Source organism: Crotalus tigris, unplaced genomic scaffold, assembly GCF_016545835.1.
Source record: "Crotalus tigris isolate CLP2741 ecotype Arizona unplaced genomic scaffold, ASM1654583v1 scf7180000017668.6805642782:7212621, whole genome shotgun sequence".
NCBI lineage: Eukaryota > Metazoa > Chordata > Lepidosauria > Squamata > Viperidae > Crotalus > Crotalus tigris.
Genome location: NW_024096554.1, coordinates 910,250 through 931,503, shown reverse-complemented (window position 1 = coordinate 931,503; position 21,254 = coordinate 910,250). Strand labels below are relative to the sequence as shown.

General features: G+C 38.4%; 2 protein-coding genes across 6 annotated transcripts in view; one reads left to right on the top strand and one right to left on the bottom strand.

The window, feature by feature from the left end:
* The window catches only part of RBKS (ribokinase), a 71,678-nt gene extending 56,348 nt beyond the window's left edge, over positions 1-15,330 (bottom strand). The window contains exon 1 of the mRNA XM_039337063.1: positions 15,135-15,330. Coding sequence (XP_039192997.1) covers positions 15,135-15,187 — 53 coding nt within the window. The 5' untranslated portion in view covers positions 15,188-15,330. The remainder of the gene's footprint in view (positions 1-15,134) is intronic.
* A 504-nt stretch (positions 15,331-15,834) lies between these two features.
* BABAM2 (BRISC and BRCA1 A complex member 2) overlaps positions 15,835-21,254 on the top strand; it is a 145,015-nt gene continuing 139,595 nt past the window's right edge. For 2 of the 5 annotated variants that reach the window (XM_039337058.1, XM_039337062.1), the window contains exons 1-2: positions 15,835-15,977; positions 19,097-19,248. In XM_039337058.1, coding sequence (XP_039192992.1) covers positions 19,121-19,248 — 128 coding nt within the window. In that variant the 5' untranslated portion in view covers positions 15,835-15,977; positions 19,097-19,120. Of the gene's footprint in view, positions 15,982-16,005; positions 16,139-19,096; positions 19,249-21,254 lie in introns of those variants that run through there. The other 3 variants (XM_039337059.1, XM_039337061.1, XM_039337060.1) reach the window with 3 other exon arrangements.

The following is a 21,254-nucleotide window of genomic DNA, read 5'->3' as shown; positions in this document are numbered from 1 at the left end:
CAGATAGATATATACATACATACATATACATATACATATACATATACATATACATATACATATACATATACATATACATATATATATATATATATATATATATATATATATAAAACAATAAAATATACGAACACCAGGAAGTTATAAAACTATAAAAAGTTTTAATAAAACCAGAATAAAACCAAGCTTTCGCTGGCATCTGCCAACATCATCAGGGTAGTCTCCAGTCGATGGGAGAAGCTATTTATAGATGTGGCGTTCTTTGAGCCCGGCTTCTTGACCTCGTCATGGGTCCCAGCCAATCCACCTGCGTTTTGATCGTAGTTTCTGTGTTGCAAGCTGTAATTTCCTCACTTTCCTTACTTGTGCTGGTACCGCAGCTCTTCCTCCCTTCTTTGCTAGAATCTGAGCATAGGTTCGATTTTAGCAACGTGCAGGTGATGGCCAGTGACAGCACGAAGGGGGGCTGGCTCCTTAAAGAGGCATGGCTCTCCAACGAAGAATCCATCAACAGACATGTGGACCTATGCCCAGCGCATGTAACATTAAGAGCATGGGCAATGCGCGACCTTCCCTCCGGAGAAAAACGATGTAACATTACGTGCCTTCGGCAAAGAGGGTTGACGGAGGAGACGAGCCTTGGAAATACCCAGACAGGGAATAAGCAGCAGCAGAGTAACTCCCCACCTGCTGAAACATATGCCCCTCCTCCATGGACACAGGAATGGATTGACAACCAAGAGCCAAGTGCTGATGAATTGAGGGTCTCCCCGGGAGAGTCTGACAAAAAAGCGATCTGGTATAGACTTCGGGTTATTAAACAATCATGATTCGAAGGATTGGAATGCCACGTGTAATCCCACCGGAGATCCTGCAACTAACTTCACTAATGACATTTCCCGTTTGAGCTGTTATTGCCTTGGGAACGCAGGAGAACAACGGGGAGATGAGAAGCCTGTTCGCTATAATCTTAGAGCTTCCACATGCTCCTACAGACATTTGAGAGGAACGACTCCCCGTAGGAATGCACAAGGAGATACAAGTCACAACTGTAAGGATTTCGCCTCTCTCCTTTTAAGGAAGACTGCATACCCCCAAGTAATGAGCGAATACACAAACAACAGTGAAGGGACAGCCCCCTCGGAAAAAGGGGTCAGCAATCAATTTGTGGGCGCCATGAATTCTGGAGAGGGTGTTAAAATCACCCCCATTGAAGAGAAAATAGAAAGGGGAGTTAATAAAGTGATACGAAGGATCGGGAAACAGGATGATGTAAACACAATGGAATCTTGGGCTACAAAGACAAACAATGAGGATATAGTTTTGAAAGAGGATCGTAAACAAAGAAATAGAGGGAGAAGAGAAATAGGGAGTAATAAGAAGGAGGATGAGGAGAATAAACAACATAAACACAGACAGTGCGCATCTAATTACGTGGAATTAAGGAGTCCCCCCGACTTACAGTTATGCAAAGAAGGGAGGAAGAGCTGCGGTACCAGCACAAGTAAGGAAAGTGAGGAAATTACAGCTTGCAACACAGAAACTACGATCAAAACGCAGGTGGATTGGCTGGGACCCATGACGAGGTCAAGAAGCCGGGCGCAAAGAACGCCACATCTATAAATAGCTTCTCCCATCGACTGGAGACTACCCTGATGATGCTGGCAGATGCCAGCGAAAGCTTGGTTTTATTAAAACTTTTTATAGTTTTATAACTTCCTGGTGTTCGTATATTTTATTGTTTAATATGAGTCTACCCATGAATCACTGTTTTGTTTTTAGTATTCTTAATAGTATAGTGTCTTATATATATAGTGTCTTTACACACAACCAGTGGGTGGGGAAGGGTCAAGAATCTCAAAATAGACGATCATAGTCCTGCCCTCTCCTAATGTGAATCACACAGATGTAAAACGGGACAAGGCTTAATCACCAGGTAATGCCCACCATTTTGACACTGTAAACCCTCTGTGGATGGCTCTTGAGTTCAATACGCTAAGGTTAAATAATCATAGAACCAATGTGGAATAAATGATTAATATCAGATTAAAATTGGAAGATTTAGTTTTAAATTCCTATTTATCCATGAGGTCAGGCTAACTGGAGAGAGAATGGAGAACCACGCACATTTCTTTTTGCTCCTTGAAGAAAATTGTGATAGCAATGTAATTTAAAAAATAAATAATGCAAAATTAAGTAAGTGATGGATTTTCTGTGGCATACATACATGACAGTCCGTATGTATAAATGTATATTTAACATGCTCTAACATGTTTAAAAAATGCCTATTCTTTTAATGAGGCAAATGCTGAATTTCAAAATACTGCACTGTTCAACTATTCCTTTTAGACATTTTTTATTAAGAATCTCCTGATCCTAGTTGTTCTGTTTATAAATATATTTCTATATTTTTGTATAAATTCAAAGGGGTATAAAATTAATATTCTATGGTGATTAAATATATTTTACGGCTAACTATGTCTTCTATAGTTCATTAAATAAAAGCATGAGGTGCTGACAAAGTTCAAGGATAGCATTTAACTGCATTCTGGAAGTGAACAACCTAATTACTTCCATTGTACAAATAAATATTCTATTTTAACATCTTTCACTGATCAGGTGCCCATTCTGCATTTGGATGCAAATTGTATCCAGGGTACACAGATACAATAGCACTGATGCCTGCAAGGCAGAAACATAGTACAGCAAATATGATATGAAATTTCTTCAAAATCTTCCACTGTAATTAAATTCAAGAGGAAAAGAAAAAAATAAACTGACCTTCAAGATTCAGAAACAGATCTCAGTATCTTGCATAATAATTTCAACAATACAGGATGCTCAACATTTTCATAACTGAGAAAAATACACTAAATATGCCAAGTTACTACATCGAACAACTTCTAATTATAAGCTTTTAAAAAGCATGGATTAGAACTAAAATCAACTATATTTTGAAGTATCATTCACACACATTGCCTTCAAGAAAAAAGCCTGCACAGAATTCTGTACAACATATTTCTTGTATATCTATGTTGGAAGAAAAGTCTTCATCATGGTTCAGTCCAAGCCGGGGATAAACAACATGGTGACTGCTTTAGAAAGATTGCAGTTTATTGAAGAGGAGAGCCAGACAGGAAGATAGCTCTGGCAGAAAAAAAGGGTGAATACATGTAGGGAATGGGTTTTTATATCTTCTGGAGCCTTTTGTTTGGAGTTGTTCCTGTGGCATGAACTTTGACCTGAGTCTGAATATTCTGATCGTGATGGGTTAATCCTATTATGTCCAAAGGTCATATCCTGCTTCCCTAGGGCTGGGGCTGATGATTCTTAAGGGTTTGGATGGGGTATGTAAATTTTAGGTCTTTGTCTTCTTAATCTCCTAGCTCAGGGGTAGGCAACCTTGGGTCTTTTATGACTCGTGGACTTCAACTCCCAGAATTCCTGAACTACGAGTCATAAAAGAGCCAACATTGCCTACCCCTGTCCTAGCTCCCTGGATTTACATCTGCATCTCTATAGAGCTGGTTTCTGTTTGGGGAAGGGAGACCTGGGGCTATTAAGAAAAACTGGGCATGCTTTCCTGCATTTTTAAGATCCTTTGAGGAAATACATTTTCCTGCCCTTTTAATATTTCCTTCTCTGGGGGACTAACTTCCCACATCGGGCACAAACACTTAATTATGAGTTAATTAATAATCAGGAGAACAGTAATTCAATGCTTTATGGAATATTTACTAATGTGTTTTAAGTCTGAATGATGATCAGGTGCTGGAAAGTGACTTTAGGCATGTGAAACAACATGAAATATGGCACTCCATTCTGAGACAAAAGGAAGGAAAACTCTACACAGATCATGGGGAGTGGAGGAATATAGGCTGAGATAAAAACCATGCAGTTAAAAAAGCTCTTTTCTCTCTACCAATCTTAAAGCACTTTTCCAATTTTAGAAGAAACCTACCAGTAGAAATTAGATTTTTGTGAAATATATGAGAGGAATTGAAACAGAGATAAGAGGGCCAAAGGAAGAATATTTTAAACTTTTTTGGTAGGTATACATTAAAAAGTGTCAAAGATGGACACAAATCAAAATATCTGCTTGTTCAAATTTGACAAAAATAGGAAGGTTCAAGGGGAACCTATAGAGGAGGACCTACTGAATATTCTACTGGGTTCAGATAACCCGGCTTATTTATTTTTTAGGAAGACTGGATGATTGGTAAAAGTTAACAAATAGTAATCTGTCTAGGTCTATCAACTAATTTACAACAATGAGCTTAAGAGATTTACATAACTGTCAGCTAAATTAGATTTAATGTTCATTATGTGGTTTAGCTGTGTGTGACTCCTTTCATTTCGAAAAAAATAGCAGAAGGAATGAAGGCTGAACCAAATCCAAATTGTAGCATGGAGGGGACTTTAAGGCCTTCCATTTCTCTAATTCTTTAGTCCTAATCTGTTTTATACCCTGCCATTCCAGTATTTGATTTAGAAAAAAACAGTGTAAAACATGACATCGAGTTTAGTCTGACTCTAAATCTGGCCTTCTGTTCAACGTATTATAAGGGCTCATTTGTTATACAGTATTCAGCACAAAGGTGTAAGTCTCACACAATTTACAAGCAGCTCTTAGAAAAATCACTGATTGTTAGATGTAGAATGCTGTGTTTAGCTTTATTAAAAGTTATTGTTAAATCTAATAATAAATCTAATAACAATGAAGGCTACATTTATTTTTTCTAAGGTATATTCAGTTTACTATTGTATTAAGAAGCAACACATTCAACAGAAGAAAAATCTCTTCTCTCCCAGCAGGATACTTTGTGTGTGTGTGTGTGTGTTAGAGAGAGAGAGAGAGAGAGAGAGAGAGAGAGAGTATTGTGATTATTGAGCACATTTACTCAAAAATGAATCGGAATGCAAATGTCAGATAATCTTGCATTTCATAAATCAGAAAATAAGCCCCAATAAAATCAATGCTTTGATGACAGAGAGGATTGCACTATTCATCACAATTATCATGATTCTGACCATAGGGAGGAGATTTGCTGAGCCCTTTTCTTTTTTAGGCTCAGGTAAGTATTTCTAATACTTATTATTCTGCTTATTATCAATTTACTATAAACATTAACAGATGGGATTCTTACACCTTCCCAGGAAACTATATTGATGGTGAGCAACATAAAGAGATTTGGAGTCTCTTTGGGTTCACCATTCTCAAGACTCATAGCAGAGACTATAATGAAGCATCTAGAAACTATAGCACTTCCACACATGCAACCCAAAGTGTGGGTCAGGTATGTAGATGACTCCTTTGTCATAATAAAAAAGAATTAAATAAGGTACATAAAATAATTAACATCTTCAAAGGAATAAAATTCACAAGAGGAAAAAACAACAACACTCTATCCTTCCTGAACAGCAACAACACTCTTCCTGGATATCCTCATCAGCAAAGAAACCAATGGCAAATTAAAAACACAAATCTATTCAAAAACAATCACGCTAACAAAGTGCTCCATTACTAAAGTAACAACCCAACCTCCCATAAAAGGAGCTATGTAAGAACTTTGATCAGACAAGCACAAATGTATTGTAGCAATCTAAAACACCAGAAAAAGGTTGTGTGAAGGATCATGTTTTCCCAATCAGATCTACGTGACCCACAAGAGTGGGAAGACAGGGAATGTTATGTGTCCCCTTCTCCTAAGGTGGTCCATATAGTGGGACCAGGAAGAAGGGTCTTCTCGGTGGTGACTCCAGCCCTATAGAATATCATCCCTGCAGACATAAGATTGACCTCCATTTTGACATGCTTTCGCAAGACCCTGAAGACATGATTTTACCAATGGGTCTGGGACTTCAGAGTAATATGGAACCATAAAGTGATTGGTCTGATAGTTGTTGGCGAGGGTGGGGGTTTATTGGTTTTTGTATTGGGTTTTATCTTTGTAAGCCGCTTGGAGTCATTGAATGCAAGTTGGGTAGCTGTATACATTTTCAAAAAAAAAAAAAATGTAAATAAACCTCCTATATAACATCTTCCAACAAAATGGATATTCACACTTTATCAAAACTGCTAATCACTCAACCCACTAGAGCCCAACCAAATCAAGTTATGAAAATAACATTGCTACAAATAAAAAAACATCTCAGAAATTACCACAGGCTATCATAATCATGCAGCAGCATCATAGCACACAAACCAACCAAAGCCTTCCAAAGCATCTTAAATAAACCAAAAGATTTAATAGCCAAAGAGGAAAAAAGAGTCATCTGCAACAAGCAGTGTAAGGGCTATAACAGCCACTGTGTAAGATGGTTAGGCAGAAAACTAGCAGAGCACATCTATGGAGATCAACTAGGACTTAGAAGACATAATGAAAACTTCTTAATCACAATGCATGACAAACTCAACCATTGTTTTAACTAGGAAACTGTGAGCATCCTAGACTAAGCTAAATCCAAAATGCTAGGGAATTCCTGGAAGCTTGCCTTTCAGCCACCTATAGACCCATAGAGATAAACCACATTTGCACAATATTCAAAAGAGACAAAACAAAGCTAAGGAAGAAACAAAAAGACAGAATCCAGCCTTTTCAGCAGCCAACATACAGATAAGCAGAGATTAACACCAGATAATCAATCAAGCAGAGATGAGAGAGGGGGGGAGGGAGGGAGCAAGGGAGGGAGAGAGAGAGAAAGAGAGAGAGAGAGAGAGAGAGAGAGAGAGAGAGAGAGAGAGAGAGAGAGAGAGAGCGAGCAGAAGGGTCTCACCTACTGGCCTGGTTGAGACTAATGATAAGGTAATTCTTCTGTTTGAAAAATGGAGGCTTTATATAGCTATATGTTTGTTTTCATCAGAAACAATATTTCAGACAGGCATCTTCCATTCAGGTTAAAAATGCCTTATCTGTATTGAATTGTTATTTACTCCCCCTTTTAATACTTATTGCTAAAGAAAGTAGCATAGATCTATATCTTAGGCAATTTTGAGTTCTAAATTACTAAGTAACTCTTTGTTTGTAACTTGGAGTTATAAGAGGAGGCTTTTAAGTACCATTCTAAATAAATAAAGATAAATATATGGCTTGGAAAAATTGAATTAGAGTACTGAAGCATTTCTGGGTGACAAAAAAGCATAATCAACCTAACTATATATGTAAGAAAAGAGTACATCTTAAATCATGCTTCAGAATCTTCTGAAATGTGCGTGTTATTTTCAACAAACATACTCGGATGATCAAAGAAAGATTTCCTTGAAGATTGGAAAAAACAATTCTGTAGTATGTCCCACTATAGATTACTTGCTTACTGATGCAGAGAACCAGAAAGAAGGGCTAAGAATGTACACAATTTTACTAATTTAATTTTATTTCTTGCATAAAATATCTGAATCTCAAATGCTTCAGAACTGATGCAAATGAAAATCAGTTTAGGAAGAAGATAAAAGAGCTAGTCCTCTCAACACACTTCAGTATTCTTTTGGGTTCAATTGTCTTTTCCATGATTACATCAAGAGACAATTAAAATTACTAAAAATAAATATTAAAGTTGCTGTTACTTTTGTCCTTACAAAGCTAAATCTGGCTATAGACATGTACAGACCATTGGCTGAATCTGTGAATTTGGGCTGTGCACTGTAGGGATTGAAGTGATGTAAAGTTCGTGTGTAGCAAACTGCCTCAGTTCAAATGCATGATCTCACCCCGTTCATATCGCCATGGTGATGTAGGGAAATACCCCAGGCTGGTTCACATGATCTCACCTCGTTCACACCAACAGGATGTAGCAGAAAACTGGCCCTGGTTGGTGTCCCTGGCTGAGATATTTTTAAGGATTGACAAGGAGAATCTACCAATAAAAATGCCATTGCTATGCTGTTGCTTTGTTACTTTATGCTGCTTGGAAAACTGTATAAGAGAATAAACACTGCGAAGGCAGTAAGATCATTTCTGCACCCTGCAATGACTGGTCTCTGATTCCGTCATCTAGCGACCCAGATGGGACCACTCCCCATGGGAGCAACAGCCAACATACTTACCAGCGTCTGGAACAGACCCCTAGGTGCACCTTCGTCCTCTGGGACCCCTCAGTGGTAAGTATGGGTTGCAATCTATCTCAGCACCAGCAGAAACATGTACAGGAACTCAGATTCTTGTTACATAAATCAGGCGTGACAACGCCTGAGGCAGACATAAGGAAGCTGGTGGAGGAGGGACACTCCATTTACGAGATTGGGAAAAGATAGGGCATACTTTACATCTTGAACCCCGGGCTCTAGTAAAGATATTACATCGATGGTATCAGTGCCGTCAAGCAGTGGAAAAATTTGGCTCTGATGCTTCGGCAGGGCAACAATTAACTACAAGGCCCCCGCCTAATTATGATCAAGTAGAAAATTGTGCCTCCGAAAGCATCTCCAATTGGATCTTCAGCTCCTTCTGAAGAGGCTAATTCTTTTGCTTCTTCCCAGCCATCGTACACCCCATAAGGAAAATATTAGAGGAACAATTAAAAAAAAAAGGGGGGGGGGAATATAGAAGAAATTAATGATATGCTTTCTGTTTGCCAGTACACGCCACGGGACAAGTAGATCAGAATGGAGCTCAAATAATGGAATATCACCCTTTGTCATATGCAATTTTAACAGAACTTAGAAAAGGAATTAGAGATATGGGGTTGGCCAGCACTTATGTGCAGGGAATGTTGGAAGCCACTATGAGAAATCATATCTTAGTACCTGAAGATTGGAAAACTACCTTTCACATGTTGCTTACTCCAGCGCAATATGTAGTTTGGGACAGTGAGTTTAAACATCAATGTGTTGTGCGTGCTCTTAATTCGGGGGGGGGGGTCTTTATTCCTGATCAACTGTATGGTTCTGGCCCCTTTGCCCCAGTTGATGCACAGGTTGTTCTATCGGCTGCCACTTTACAGATTTCTTCTGAATGTGGCTATAGAGCCTTTGGAAAAGTGCCTGTTTCTGGCAAGCCTCATCAAGCCTTTGCTAATATCAGGCAGAAGGCTACTGAGCCGTATCCTGATTTTATTAACAGATTACAGGATGCCTTACGGAGGCAGATACACAATCCTGAAGCCCAGCAGGAACTGTTAATGAGGCTGGCAAAAGACAACGCTACTTCTGAGTGTCGAAGGGCAATTGTTGGTCTGGGGAAAGATCCTGAATTGGCAGATATGATTAGAGCGTGTCAAGATATAGGAACTGCCTCTTATCAAAACAATTTATTGGCAGCTGCTTTATCACAAGGCAGCAAGTCTCAAGGAAAGCATTATAACTGTGGCAAACCCAGTCATTTTAAAAAGGAATGTAGAAAGCCAAGGGGGGGTATGTCTGCAGCATCTCGCTCCTCTTTCCAACGCTCCTCTTTTCATCGGGATCGAGGCCAAAAACAAAATGCCCAAAGTGTCAGAAAGGTTATCATTGGGCAAGTGATTGTCGGTCGGGAAACTGCCGACCGGGCCAGTCTCTGGCCCCAGTCCAAACAGAGACAACAGACCAACAATAAGCAATACTCCTGCAGCTACAAAAGGTAGTGCCGGTATTGATTTGATACTGCAGGAGGAAGTTAAACTAAAATTTCTGGGGAGGTTCAAGTAGTTCCATCTCAATTATCAGGCCCCCTACCACAAAATTATGTAGGGGTTGTCCTTCCGCAGTCAAGCATGGGTAAAAAAGGTATTTTTGTTATCCCTGGGGTGATAGATTCGGACTATACTGGAATTATTTATATTCAATTGGGGACCAACTTGCCTCAAATTTTATACTAGCCCATTTATACTAGCCCTGCTCAGCTCTTGCATTTGCCTTATTTTGTCCCAGCAGGGGAAAGTTAAAGGAGAGAGGGGAAGAAGGCTTTGGTTCTACTAACCCGGCCACTTCCGTAATAGCTGCCATCACTACCCCGATCACATTTCAACGGCCCCGTCAGATCATTGTGCTGCAGGATAAGCCCTTTGAGAGAATTTTGGACATTGGAGTTGATATTTCAGTGATCTCTGCCAAGCAGTGGTCAGACGCCTGGCCAACTGAGCCGTCCAAGGGTGTGGGGGGTCATCAAAGTGCACGTCAAACTGCACAATTTCTTTCAACCCATTTGCCTAACTCAGATTTGGTTATTCAGGTCCGCCCCTTTATATTGGATATTCATGTCAGCCTTTGGGGACGTGACCTGCTCAGTAAGTTGGATGCCACCCTCACTTTGGAAGACTGAGAATATTGTTCTTCCTCTCCCTAAAAATGATTTTCAATTTTATTTTCGGAATAACTTATCTCTTCAGTGTGCTTTAACTGACTATGTTGGTTGTATTTCATATCATTTGCCTAAGGATCCTTGGCTTGCTTGTTTAATGACTTCTTCCTTTCCTGTTCGCCCATTGCTTTTTCCTTCTCCCTTGCCACAAGCTCCTACTATTTTTTCTGATGGAGGGTGAACGAGAGGAGCAATTGCTTACAAGGATCCTCATGACACCTGGAAAGTGTCCTACACTGCAGTGCAATCTTCACCGCAACACTCAGAATTATCTGCTGCTATTTTAGCTTTTCACACCTTTTCTCAACAACCTTTTAATTTAATCTCTGACTCTCATTATGCGTTTCAACTTATTTTTAATCTTCCAGGTGCTTATATCATGCCCAGGATTGACTCCAATCACATGGCTTTGTTTTTAACTTTACAGCAACTGCTACAGAACCGAAAGTATTTATACTTTGTTTCTCATATACGCAGTCACTCCTCCCTTCCTGGGCCTCTTTCTGAAGGCAATAGTCATGCTGACGCTGCAGTTCATGTTTTTCTCACTCTATTTTCTGACCCTTTTTTCAGTCACTTTTTTTCATCAAAATGTTAGGGGGCTGGCACAAGCTTGCCATATTCCACTCGATCAAGCCAAGCAGATTGTTTCATCCTGTCCCCAATGTTCTGGGGCATCTCCTTCGGGGGACACAGGAGTTAATCCCCGTGGTTTCACCTCTAATCAATTATGGCAAATGGATGTTACCCATGTTCCCTCTTTGGCTCCTTGGAAGTATATTCATTTATCTATTGATACCTATTCAGGAGCAATTTGGGCCACATCTCAACGAGGGGAAACAGCTAATCATGTTTTTCTCATTTTTTTTCGGCCATTAAAGCCTTGGGTAAGCTCTCTTCTTTAAAAACTGATAACAGGTCAGCCTATTCTTCAATGGCCTTTTTGCAATTTTGTACAACCTGGAATATTGTTCTTACTCATGGTCTCTCGTATAATTCCATGGGTCAAGCCATCGTGGAACGTGCTAATCGGTCCTTTAAGGACTGCCTCCACAAACAAATAAAAAAGGGCTCTAGGATACCCAATTTGTCGTGGGTAACACAACAGGTTAAAAAAGTATTATTTACATTAAACCAATTGAATGTTTTCATTCAAAATTCCACTGCTTATCAGGGACACTTTCAACAGAAAACACGCTTGCCTCCACCTCTGGTATATTATCGGGCTTTACCAGACAAAGCATGGTTGGGACCAGTCCCTCTGATTACTTGGGGCGAGGCTATGCTGCTGTGTTTGCTTCTAAAGGACCTTTGTGGATTCCAGCATGTTGCGTCCGCCCAGCCAAGGATGTTGTGGCACCAGTCCCTGGATCTGGTCCCAGAAATGGCAAGGGTGACTCTATAGACGGCACAGCGACCAATCCGATCCCGTCGTGCCAGTTGGCCAGTGACGTGGGGAGATGTGAAGAACTTGACCATCAAAGTGCAGGCAGTGCTGCAGCAGCAGCAAGTAAAGCAAACACCCGAGAACCTGTGCGCTGCCATTTTTGCGGTTTTAACTGCAAATTCCTTAGCCATCATTTGTTTGTGTTTGATTATTAACAGCTGCCCTTTGGCAACAGCAGCTGCCATCCCACCCAAACAATTGCTCGAACAACGAATGAAGCAAAACCTATGGGTGCAGCTAGCTAACATCACACAAAATGATGTCTTTTGCTTTTCTGAAGCGTATGACATGGAAAATTTGCTTTCTACATGTTTAGTCCCTGTTTGTACCTCTTCTGCAGTAATTCAAAACTTCACTGGCTTGAGCAGAATTTTATTAAATAAGAACTTTAACTATGGGGCTATAGCTAGATGGGGGAGGGTGTCACTGCTTATTATCTACCCCGACACTATTGCTTTGCACACCCCGGTGGTAGCAATCCCTGCAAATATAACATGTGCTAAAGTAGTTAATTGTACATCTTCAAGTAAAAACCCTCACTGTCATCGCATTAGCTCACCTACTTTAAATTGCACAGCTTTTGAAGAGACTTCCTTTAATTTTGGCCATGTTTGGCTACCGCAAGGATGGTTTTTTACATGTGGTCAAGAAACTTTTAATTATATTCCTGCTAATATTAGTGAAGCGCAGTGCTGCCTCAGCTGGCTGATTCCTGTTTTGCTTTCCAAACAACAATTTCACTCAAACCGTTCTTGGCGTGGGGGTCACTCTAGATAGCACTTGTGACTCTGAGACAGCCTTACTTAATAAAGCAGAATATGTAGCGCTGGCTGTGTCTCTAGTGGGTGTGCTAGGACTTGCTGTTCATGCTCACCTCAACATTAACGCTATTGCGTGTAATTTAGCAAAAACGATTAATGCTACTTCTTCAGCTATCTCAGCAATCAACCATGAGCTGCAAGATTTGAGAAAGGCTATCTTGCAAAATTGCGCTGCTATCAATTATTTGCTTCTGCGCCAGTATTTGGGTTGTGAAAATTTTGAAGGAATGTGTTGTTTCAACATTTCAGATGAGTCACGAACCATCCAGCACCAGATCAATATTTTATACAATTTGGCCTCTGATTTGAAAATTGATACTTTAGGATCTTGGTGGGAAATCCTTTGGGCTTGATTGCCCACAGGATTACTGGGAAATATCCTGTGTTATTCAGTTATTACTTGTGCTATTTTGATTGGTGGGTGCTGCTTTGTTCAGTGTATCCCTTCCTTTTGCAATATATGTATCAAAGCTTTTTGCCGCAAACCCTCTCCCACATTGCTTCAGGATCAAGTTTTTGCCCTATATAAACAACTGCAAGGATGTTCCTCTCCTGATTATGATCCTTTTACTAACCCCTCTTATGACGATGTTTCGTCTAACAAAACAAAAAAGAGTGAGATGTAGGGATTGAGGTCATGTAAAGTTCATGTGCAGCAAACTGCCTCAGTTCAAATGCATGATCTCACCTCGTTCATATCGCCATGGTGATGTAGGAAAATACACCAGGCTGGTACATGATTTCACCTGGTTCACATGATCTCACCTCGTTCACACCAACAGGATGTAGCAGAAAACTGCCCCTGGTTGGTGCCCCTGGCTGAGATATTCTTAAGGATTGACAAGGAGAATCTACCAATAAAAATGCCGTTGCTATGCTGTTGCTTTAGGCTGCTTGGAAAAATGTATAATAAACACTGCGAAGGCAGTAAGGTCATTTCTGCACCCTGCAATGACTGGTCTCTGATTCCGTCAGTGCACACTTCAAAATCATTTGGCAGAAATGTTCTGCAATTCACATAAATGTACTGCAATCTTGGGAAAAAGTATACTTGGTTTTAAGGTGAACCAAATCTGAAATGCTACAAGCCTTAATACTGACAGTTTATCCCAGCCATATATATATATATATATGTATGTATGTATGTATGTATGTATGTATGTATGTATGTATGTATGTATGGCTGGGATAAACTGTCAGAGAGATGACCTTGTAAAAAATAGGCAAGAACTGTTATATAAGCAAATAAACATTCCTTAAATCCTTAAAGAAATAAGAAATTCAGGCAGGTTCTCCCTGATTCAATGGGATGAAAGAGACTGGAAGTAAAGCAGAATCAAATGTTATATACATTTGCCCTAAAGTTTCAACAACTTTAAAGAACAAGTTGTACTGTATCTCTCAAGCATATTTAGAAATAAATCTCCCTAAAATAAATATTTTTAATCAAAATTGTAAATATACTGTCTCTTCTAGAACTCTCATTTGATTCTATGCTTTGTGTAAAGAGGAGATGAAAATTTCTGATCTGAAAATCTAGGAATAAATAAAAAAGTTGATTTGCACAAACATTTAGAGATATTTCTGATGTATGTTTCTTCATGGATTTCTTAAACAGTACTACATAAGAGTTAGCAATGTTACTATTTATATTGCTATTTTAGTCTTACAATAGGTTCTTGCATCTCTTCGTGTCAACACTGTATACATTTAGATTTTTCTTTCTTATCCTACAGATGAGACTGTTTTTAACATAAAGGGTATTTTAAATTTTCAATGATTACAACCAGTGCTTTTTTTTTAAAAAAAAAAAAAAAAAAAGGTGCCGGAACTCACACATGTCATACAAGCCACCTTGCCTACCCTACAAGGTTCCATCCCAAAAAGGTGCCGGAACTCCATTCTGGGCATTCTATGACAAAAAAAAGCCCTGATTACAACAGTTTGTGAGGTCATGGATGGGAACAAAGATATCCAATGAACAGTTCTACTTTATAGCCAGTATTGCTTTTCTAGTTCCATTTTATCATGGCACAACAGCATCATTAGAAAAAAACAAACATGCTCACAATCAGTAGATCTGATAATTTCTGATCAGCCTACATACAAAAATCTGTTTACATCAGGTAAAAATACCACAAATTAGGAAGCAAATAATCATACTTAAATGATCAAGCTGTTTTATTTACACAGCAAAATCTCCTTTAACTCAAATGTGGATTAAAACTCTCAGGACTGCTTCATATTAGGTTCTTTTTAAGGTAATATTTCAAATGATTAGGATTAGCATAAATTAAGTTTTTCCCAAAGTGGTCCATACTGTACTCCAAGAGTTGGCAGGACAATCCATTATTAAGTCATAAGTGTTGTCAGTTAAAAGTAGTATTAATTAAATTAGTTTAATACAATAAATATTTGGAGGGTCAATAAACGATCTGAAACTTCAGGAAGAGGTTAGTGAATTGAAGAGTTTGAGCGCCTCTGGATCCAATCCTTTTCTTTCAATGTAAAAGAAAGTCTCTGATTTATTTGCTCGGACCAGTTTTTTTGTATTGACTTAGGGAAAAGCAGGGCCTTGTGTACAATACTAACCTCACTAGATCTGTCATACAGGATCCCACCACGACGATTTCTGCAACTACCATGCTGAGAAGCGAGCAAGGAGCCACTACAAGAAACTTTTTCTCCGCAACGTGATCTCTAACCTGCCTCTCCTCCAGCCGCCCTCAACATTATATCCGCCTATTATCGAACTTCCAGTTTATCTAACCCCGCTTTACCTGCGGGGTCCTTCACGGATCTAGTAGGCTACCCCTTTGAAATGCCTGACGAATCTTTTTAACATGTTTTCACGCTAACTCGCTGCCTACGTGCCCCCCAACGGACGAGACCACTTGTCAGTACAGAATCTTGCTGCAACATCGTCCTCGTCGTTTTATATATATATATATATATATATATATATCGTCGTTTTATATATATATATATATATATATATATATATATATATATATATATATATATATATATATATATAATATTATATATATATATATATATATATATATATATATATATATATATATATATATATATATATATATATATATAATATATATATATATATATATATATATATATATATATATATATATATATATATATATATATATATATATATATATATATATATATATATATATATATATATATAAAAACCCCGTATTCAAGTCAGGCGCGCGCAGACCACCTATACTGATTCGGGAAGGCCCGCTTTCCTTTCCTCGGCTTTCGAGGAGGGATCGGCGGGGCGCTCGACTTGTCTGCAAGGCGGCTCGCGGCGCGCACGTACTGTAGCGTGCCAGGCTTTAGTGGGCGGATCCACGCAGGCGCCCGCGGCGCGAGGGAGAGGCGAGCGGTCGGCGCAGTTTCGGGGTTTGTAAGCGCTTCTTCTGATCCTTCTGCAGGTGTCCTTAAGTCTCGGTGGTGGTTGAGGGAGGCCGGAGGAAGCCGAGCCGGTTCAAGGCGGGCTGGGTGGCTGTGTCACCTGCGTTTCCTGTGCCTGTTCTTCCTTGCTGTGGGATTCAGCGGCAAGTGTAGGAGTTCCTGCGGTGGAAATTGGAGCTTTCATTCTTGCATTACCCCTTTTTTATCGGATGCATACGGCCCCTCCCCCTCCAAGCCTTGATATTTATGCTCTTGTCTTTCGCTGAGTAGCGCTCAGAATGATTGCTCCATTACCATTGGCGAAACACATCAAAACTAAAAATCCTTGCAGATGTTTACTAAGGTTGAGCCTGGTATCTTTAATACTTGCTATAGCCAATGGTCAGTTATTAACAGATAAATTTGGGAGCCAGGCTTCGTATGTGATTCATCACGGAGAACGTAGCCACTAGGAGTCAAAGACAACTTGATGGCACAAAATCCTATATTATACTTTTTAAATATATTTTTCCTTTAGATGTTTTGAGTCGACAAATGTCGCTCTATGCCTTTTTCTCTCCCAGAACAGCAGCTCTGTGAAGTTGCTTGGGCTGCAAGATGCTCCTGAACTTCAGGATCAGCTAATCCAACCAGAGTTGGCCTATCAAGAAAAATCTTCCAGGAGATTCTGTTCATGATACCTCAGTTCTAAGATGATGGGGCCTGAAGCCAAAAGGGACCTATATTGTGGAAAAACCTCTCTAGAAGCTAGGCTGGCCTTCTCAGGGCCTTCTAGAAAGTAATGAAGTAATGATCTTTTCAGAAAGACTGCATATCGTCTGGATTATTAGCTAATTTATGTATTAGCTATATATCTTTCATTTTGTACAGGAATTCAAGGCAACATATGTAGGTTTCCCATAACAGCAGCCCTGTGAAATAAGTTGGGCTGAAATGTTATAACTGGCCCAAAGTTGGCTGGTGAACTTCCATGGCTGAAGGTGGGCTAGAACCTGCTCCTAGACCTAGTCCAACACCACAATGGCTCTCCAATTTTTAATATTAGTTGATTGATTATTGGCTTTGAATCAGTTGTGTAAAGTTACCATAGTCATTTTAGCTGTGTTTTTATATTGTCGTGCATCTAAACAAATTTCTATTAATTAAATTAATCATTTAATTAAAGAAATGCCCTCCAAAGCTTTTATTGATGTGGATGGATTTGAATCTGGATTTCCATTTTCAGAAGCTGTTTTGTTGCCTCAGTTGTAATCCTCCACCTGTATGTATTCAGTCTACATTTTAGTATTAGGTTGCTTATTGGCTTTGGAATACTTGAGAAATATTTTTGTGCAATATTTTTACTTAAATGTGAAATCTATCTTCTAATGGAGGAGACATGGTTGGATATTGGTTCCTCCCTCTAAGTAAAATATTCCTTATTCAACCCTGTAGCTCAGAATTTTATGGTGCTGTCATCAAAATAATTAGGTTAAAGCTCGTTTTTCAAGATCAGCTAAGAACAAGTAGATGCTTCCTGTCCAACAGCTAAACCTCTCCTGGATTATTAAGATTCTTTTGGGGCACTTCTAAGAGTGGCATAGTGAGGCTGGGATAGAAAGAGCCAGAGTCCTGTGCTGTCTTTATTAAAGTTCATATAACTGTGAGCATTCTGGGGAAAAAACATTCAAAACACAGAGTTAATGGGTAAACCTGCTATTCCGAGTTAAATAACTTATTATTACACGTCAGTATTAAAAAGGAATCCTTAATAATGCATGAGTCAATTTTAGCAGTAAAAGTACTGCTTAATTTGCAATCTATCATTTAGCAAATGTTCAAAGTTCCAATGGACCTTCCCAGAGCTACTTATAACCCTAACCCTAACCTTCCCAAAGTCACATAATTGCATTTTGGACACTTGACAATCAGTCCACACTATAGTCATTTGCAATACACCATGGTCACATAACTGATTTATGACCTTTTTTTGCCAGAAACGAGTTTAATTTCAATTTCCTGCAAAAAAACCCCAAAACCATTAGTTACAATGGGTTCACTTAACAATCGCTGAAAAAAGATCACAAAATTAACTACAGTCATATGGTGACCCACTTAAACATCAGCACAAGTTACAATTGGGTTCAATTACAGTCATAAGTTGAAGACTACCTGTCTCTGCATTGACTGAAGTTTTTTTTAATTAAAGGTATGTTCAAGGACATTAGGTCCTGGGAGTCACATGAAAATTATTTACTCTAGCGGGTGTTTGTTTTAAACAGTGGGATGTAAAATGTTATTCAATAAATGACTGCCAACAACTGTCTACTTACCATGTCTTTCCTGAACTTTTTATTCATATGCATATGATTAATGAGCTGCCATAATGTTTCATATGACCCCATATATAAGTTTCATAAAAGAAAACATGATAAATTTGCTGTTTATTTTATTCCATTTTTTGTAATTTTATTTGAATAATTTGAATAAATGCAGCATAACCCATATCAGATACTATATGACATTCATTATTTAAGCTTTCTCTTTTGCCAAAATTGAGCCATATTAAATGTGCTGGTGATTGTTGAGTTCAATGTAAAATAAATTTGAACAGTACTGTTTAAAGTTCAGTGCTGAAATTTTATTTACTTCATTGAACACATTTTTATGGCCTGAACAACTTGCAATATGCTGAACCATCCATATATTTTGTCTGCCAAGCATTTGATCCTCTCTTGGCAAGCAATAAGCCTGGGAGGTTTATTAAACTAGTAGCAAATTGTGCTCATATTTGAAGATCGTAAGTTGCATTGTCCATCGGAATTAAGTAATGGACATAATGGTTAAGAGCTTGAGAAATCATGTGTATGAATGTGTATTTTAAAGAGACCATGCAGGCTTTATTTAGGTGAATGCTTGCCCAAACATCCTTCTTTTTATCTTTCTAAATGGCTTTGATCCTACTTGTTTACTGCAGTCTTCATAAATTCTATGCTTTTTTCTTTACTTCAGGTTTTTTGCCTTTATCCTTTTTCCATCTGTGTCTCTGAGGTCTTTCAAATTCTTAAAATGTGAAGATATGTAGAAACGGAATTGCTCTTTCTTACTTTTTCTTATTTTCTTTGCAGAATTGAATATAACTTACAAAAAATATGTCTCCTGAAGTTGCCTTAAACAGAATTTCTCCATCACTTTCTCCTTTGATCTCCAATGTAGTCAGAAATGGAAAAGTGGGATTGGATGCAACTAACTGTTTAAGGATTACTGATCTGAAATCTGGGTAAGCTATCTTGTAATAAATTTAAGTTATGACCTTATTCTGAGGGCTGATTTTCAAATATCTTTAAGAACTTTTAATGTTTTTTATTTGTTTGAATAAAAGAAGCTCTTTCTGATCTATTTTACATGTTTGCAAAGATTTCCTGGTTTGTGCAGAACACTTAAGAGTGAAATTAGTTTTCATCAGTCATTCCAAATATTTTATTTTTCACAAGTGAGTCTAAAATGTTGAGCATATTGTGTCAATATCATGTTCTACTTTCTCATTAGAATAAAGTGGGAATTATTTTAGATGACTAGTTGTTTTAATATTGGGTGAATACTCTCTCAAAGTTTCGTCTGGCAGCCCACCTGCCTGCCTGCCTGCCTACCTGCCTGCCTGCCTGAGCTCCTGCTGGTGTACATATCAAACTATTCTCCTATTTTTCTGCACAGCAATAACCTTGTGAAGTATATTGGATTGAGAGAGAATGAATGCTGAAACTTAGCCAGTGAACTTCCATAGCTGAAGGGAAGCTTGAATTTGATCTCTGTGGTGCTGATTCATTGCCTTATTATATATGATATTAAAATGATTTTTGTAGACCTCTGCAGATTCTCTGATTTGGTCATATTCCAAATGTCATATTTTACTTAACTCACCTTGCACTCTCAGTCTGTGATTAGCATAGTTTTGCGTATGTCTTATTTGAGTAAGAATTGATAAACTGAATAAAACTTCATGTGCTTGCTTAGCATACAACTAGAGCAAAATGGAGACTATCCAACCAAGGTCATAAGAGGCACATAGAATGATGGGACTGAGTCCCAAAATTGAGATTAAATTCTTAGATACTCATGATTCACTTAATACATAATCTTGATGTTTTAATTAAGTGGGAAGTAAAATTATTATTTTTTAGATTCTATAAAGATTTGTGGAACATGCTTAATAGCACTTCTCAAACAAAATTGGAAGAGTTTCCATTGTTAGGTGTTTCTGTTTAAAGGTATATCTATGTCAATATACCTGTTTAAAGGTATATCTGTGCCAATTTTTTAGTTTGTGGGAAGTTTTCAGGCCATTTGGTCAAGGGCTTGAGAAAATGGTAGAAAGGCACATGTGATGAGTATTTCTATATGAATAATTACAGCACCTTTCAGCTATAGCTTCTGCTGTCTTCCTTTAGTTGGTTCTACAAAAGAGAAGAAACTGAATTGTTGGATATGATTGATTAATGGCTCATCTGGTCACTAGAACTGAACATTTCACACATTTTTTCATTCAAAATAGAAAAGACAAGTGGTGTGGTATTCTTGGTTTGGGTCATGGCTAAGACTTTTTCCAGAGAATTTACAATCCCAAATATTTTGTTTTGACCAAGAAATGCTCAAAGGTGAGTAGAGTGGTATATGGAATGAGTAAAGGCAGGTCTTCCACTTTGTGATGAATATTTTATGCTGCTTTTCCTGCATAAAAGGAGTGCCACATTTTGCCACATTAGAATTTGGAAAGATCTCGGTGTGTAACCTTAGAGAGCAATTTTCAGTCCATCTGAATAGTTTGATTTGATATGCAGCAGTTTCCAATAGTCATTAACATCGTTTTTCTACCTGAATAAAATTTGAAACCTAAATGGGATAGTGGTTCTTAACTTGGTTCACAATTGGTGATTGATGGACTGTCCATAAACTGTTTGTAATGCAAGTAGTCCTTGATTTATGACCAAAATTGGGACCAGAATTTTCATTGTTAAACAAGGCAGTTGTTAAGTGAGTTGTGCCCAATTTTATGGTTTTTTTTGCCTTGGTTGTTAAACAAATAAATGCAATTAAATGAATCACACAGTCATTAAATGAATCCAGACCTCTCCATTAACTTTGCTTATTGAAGGAAGGTCACAAATGCCAATCACATAACCCTGGAACCGTCATAAATAGATGCCAGTGGTGAAGAGCCTGAATTTTGTTCACCTGATAGGATTCTGTGATGGTCATAAGACTAGTCGTAGGTCATTTTTTTCAGTG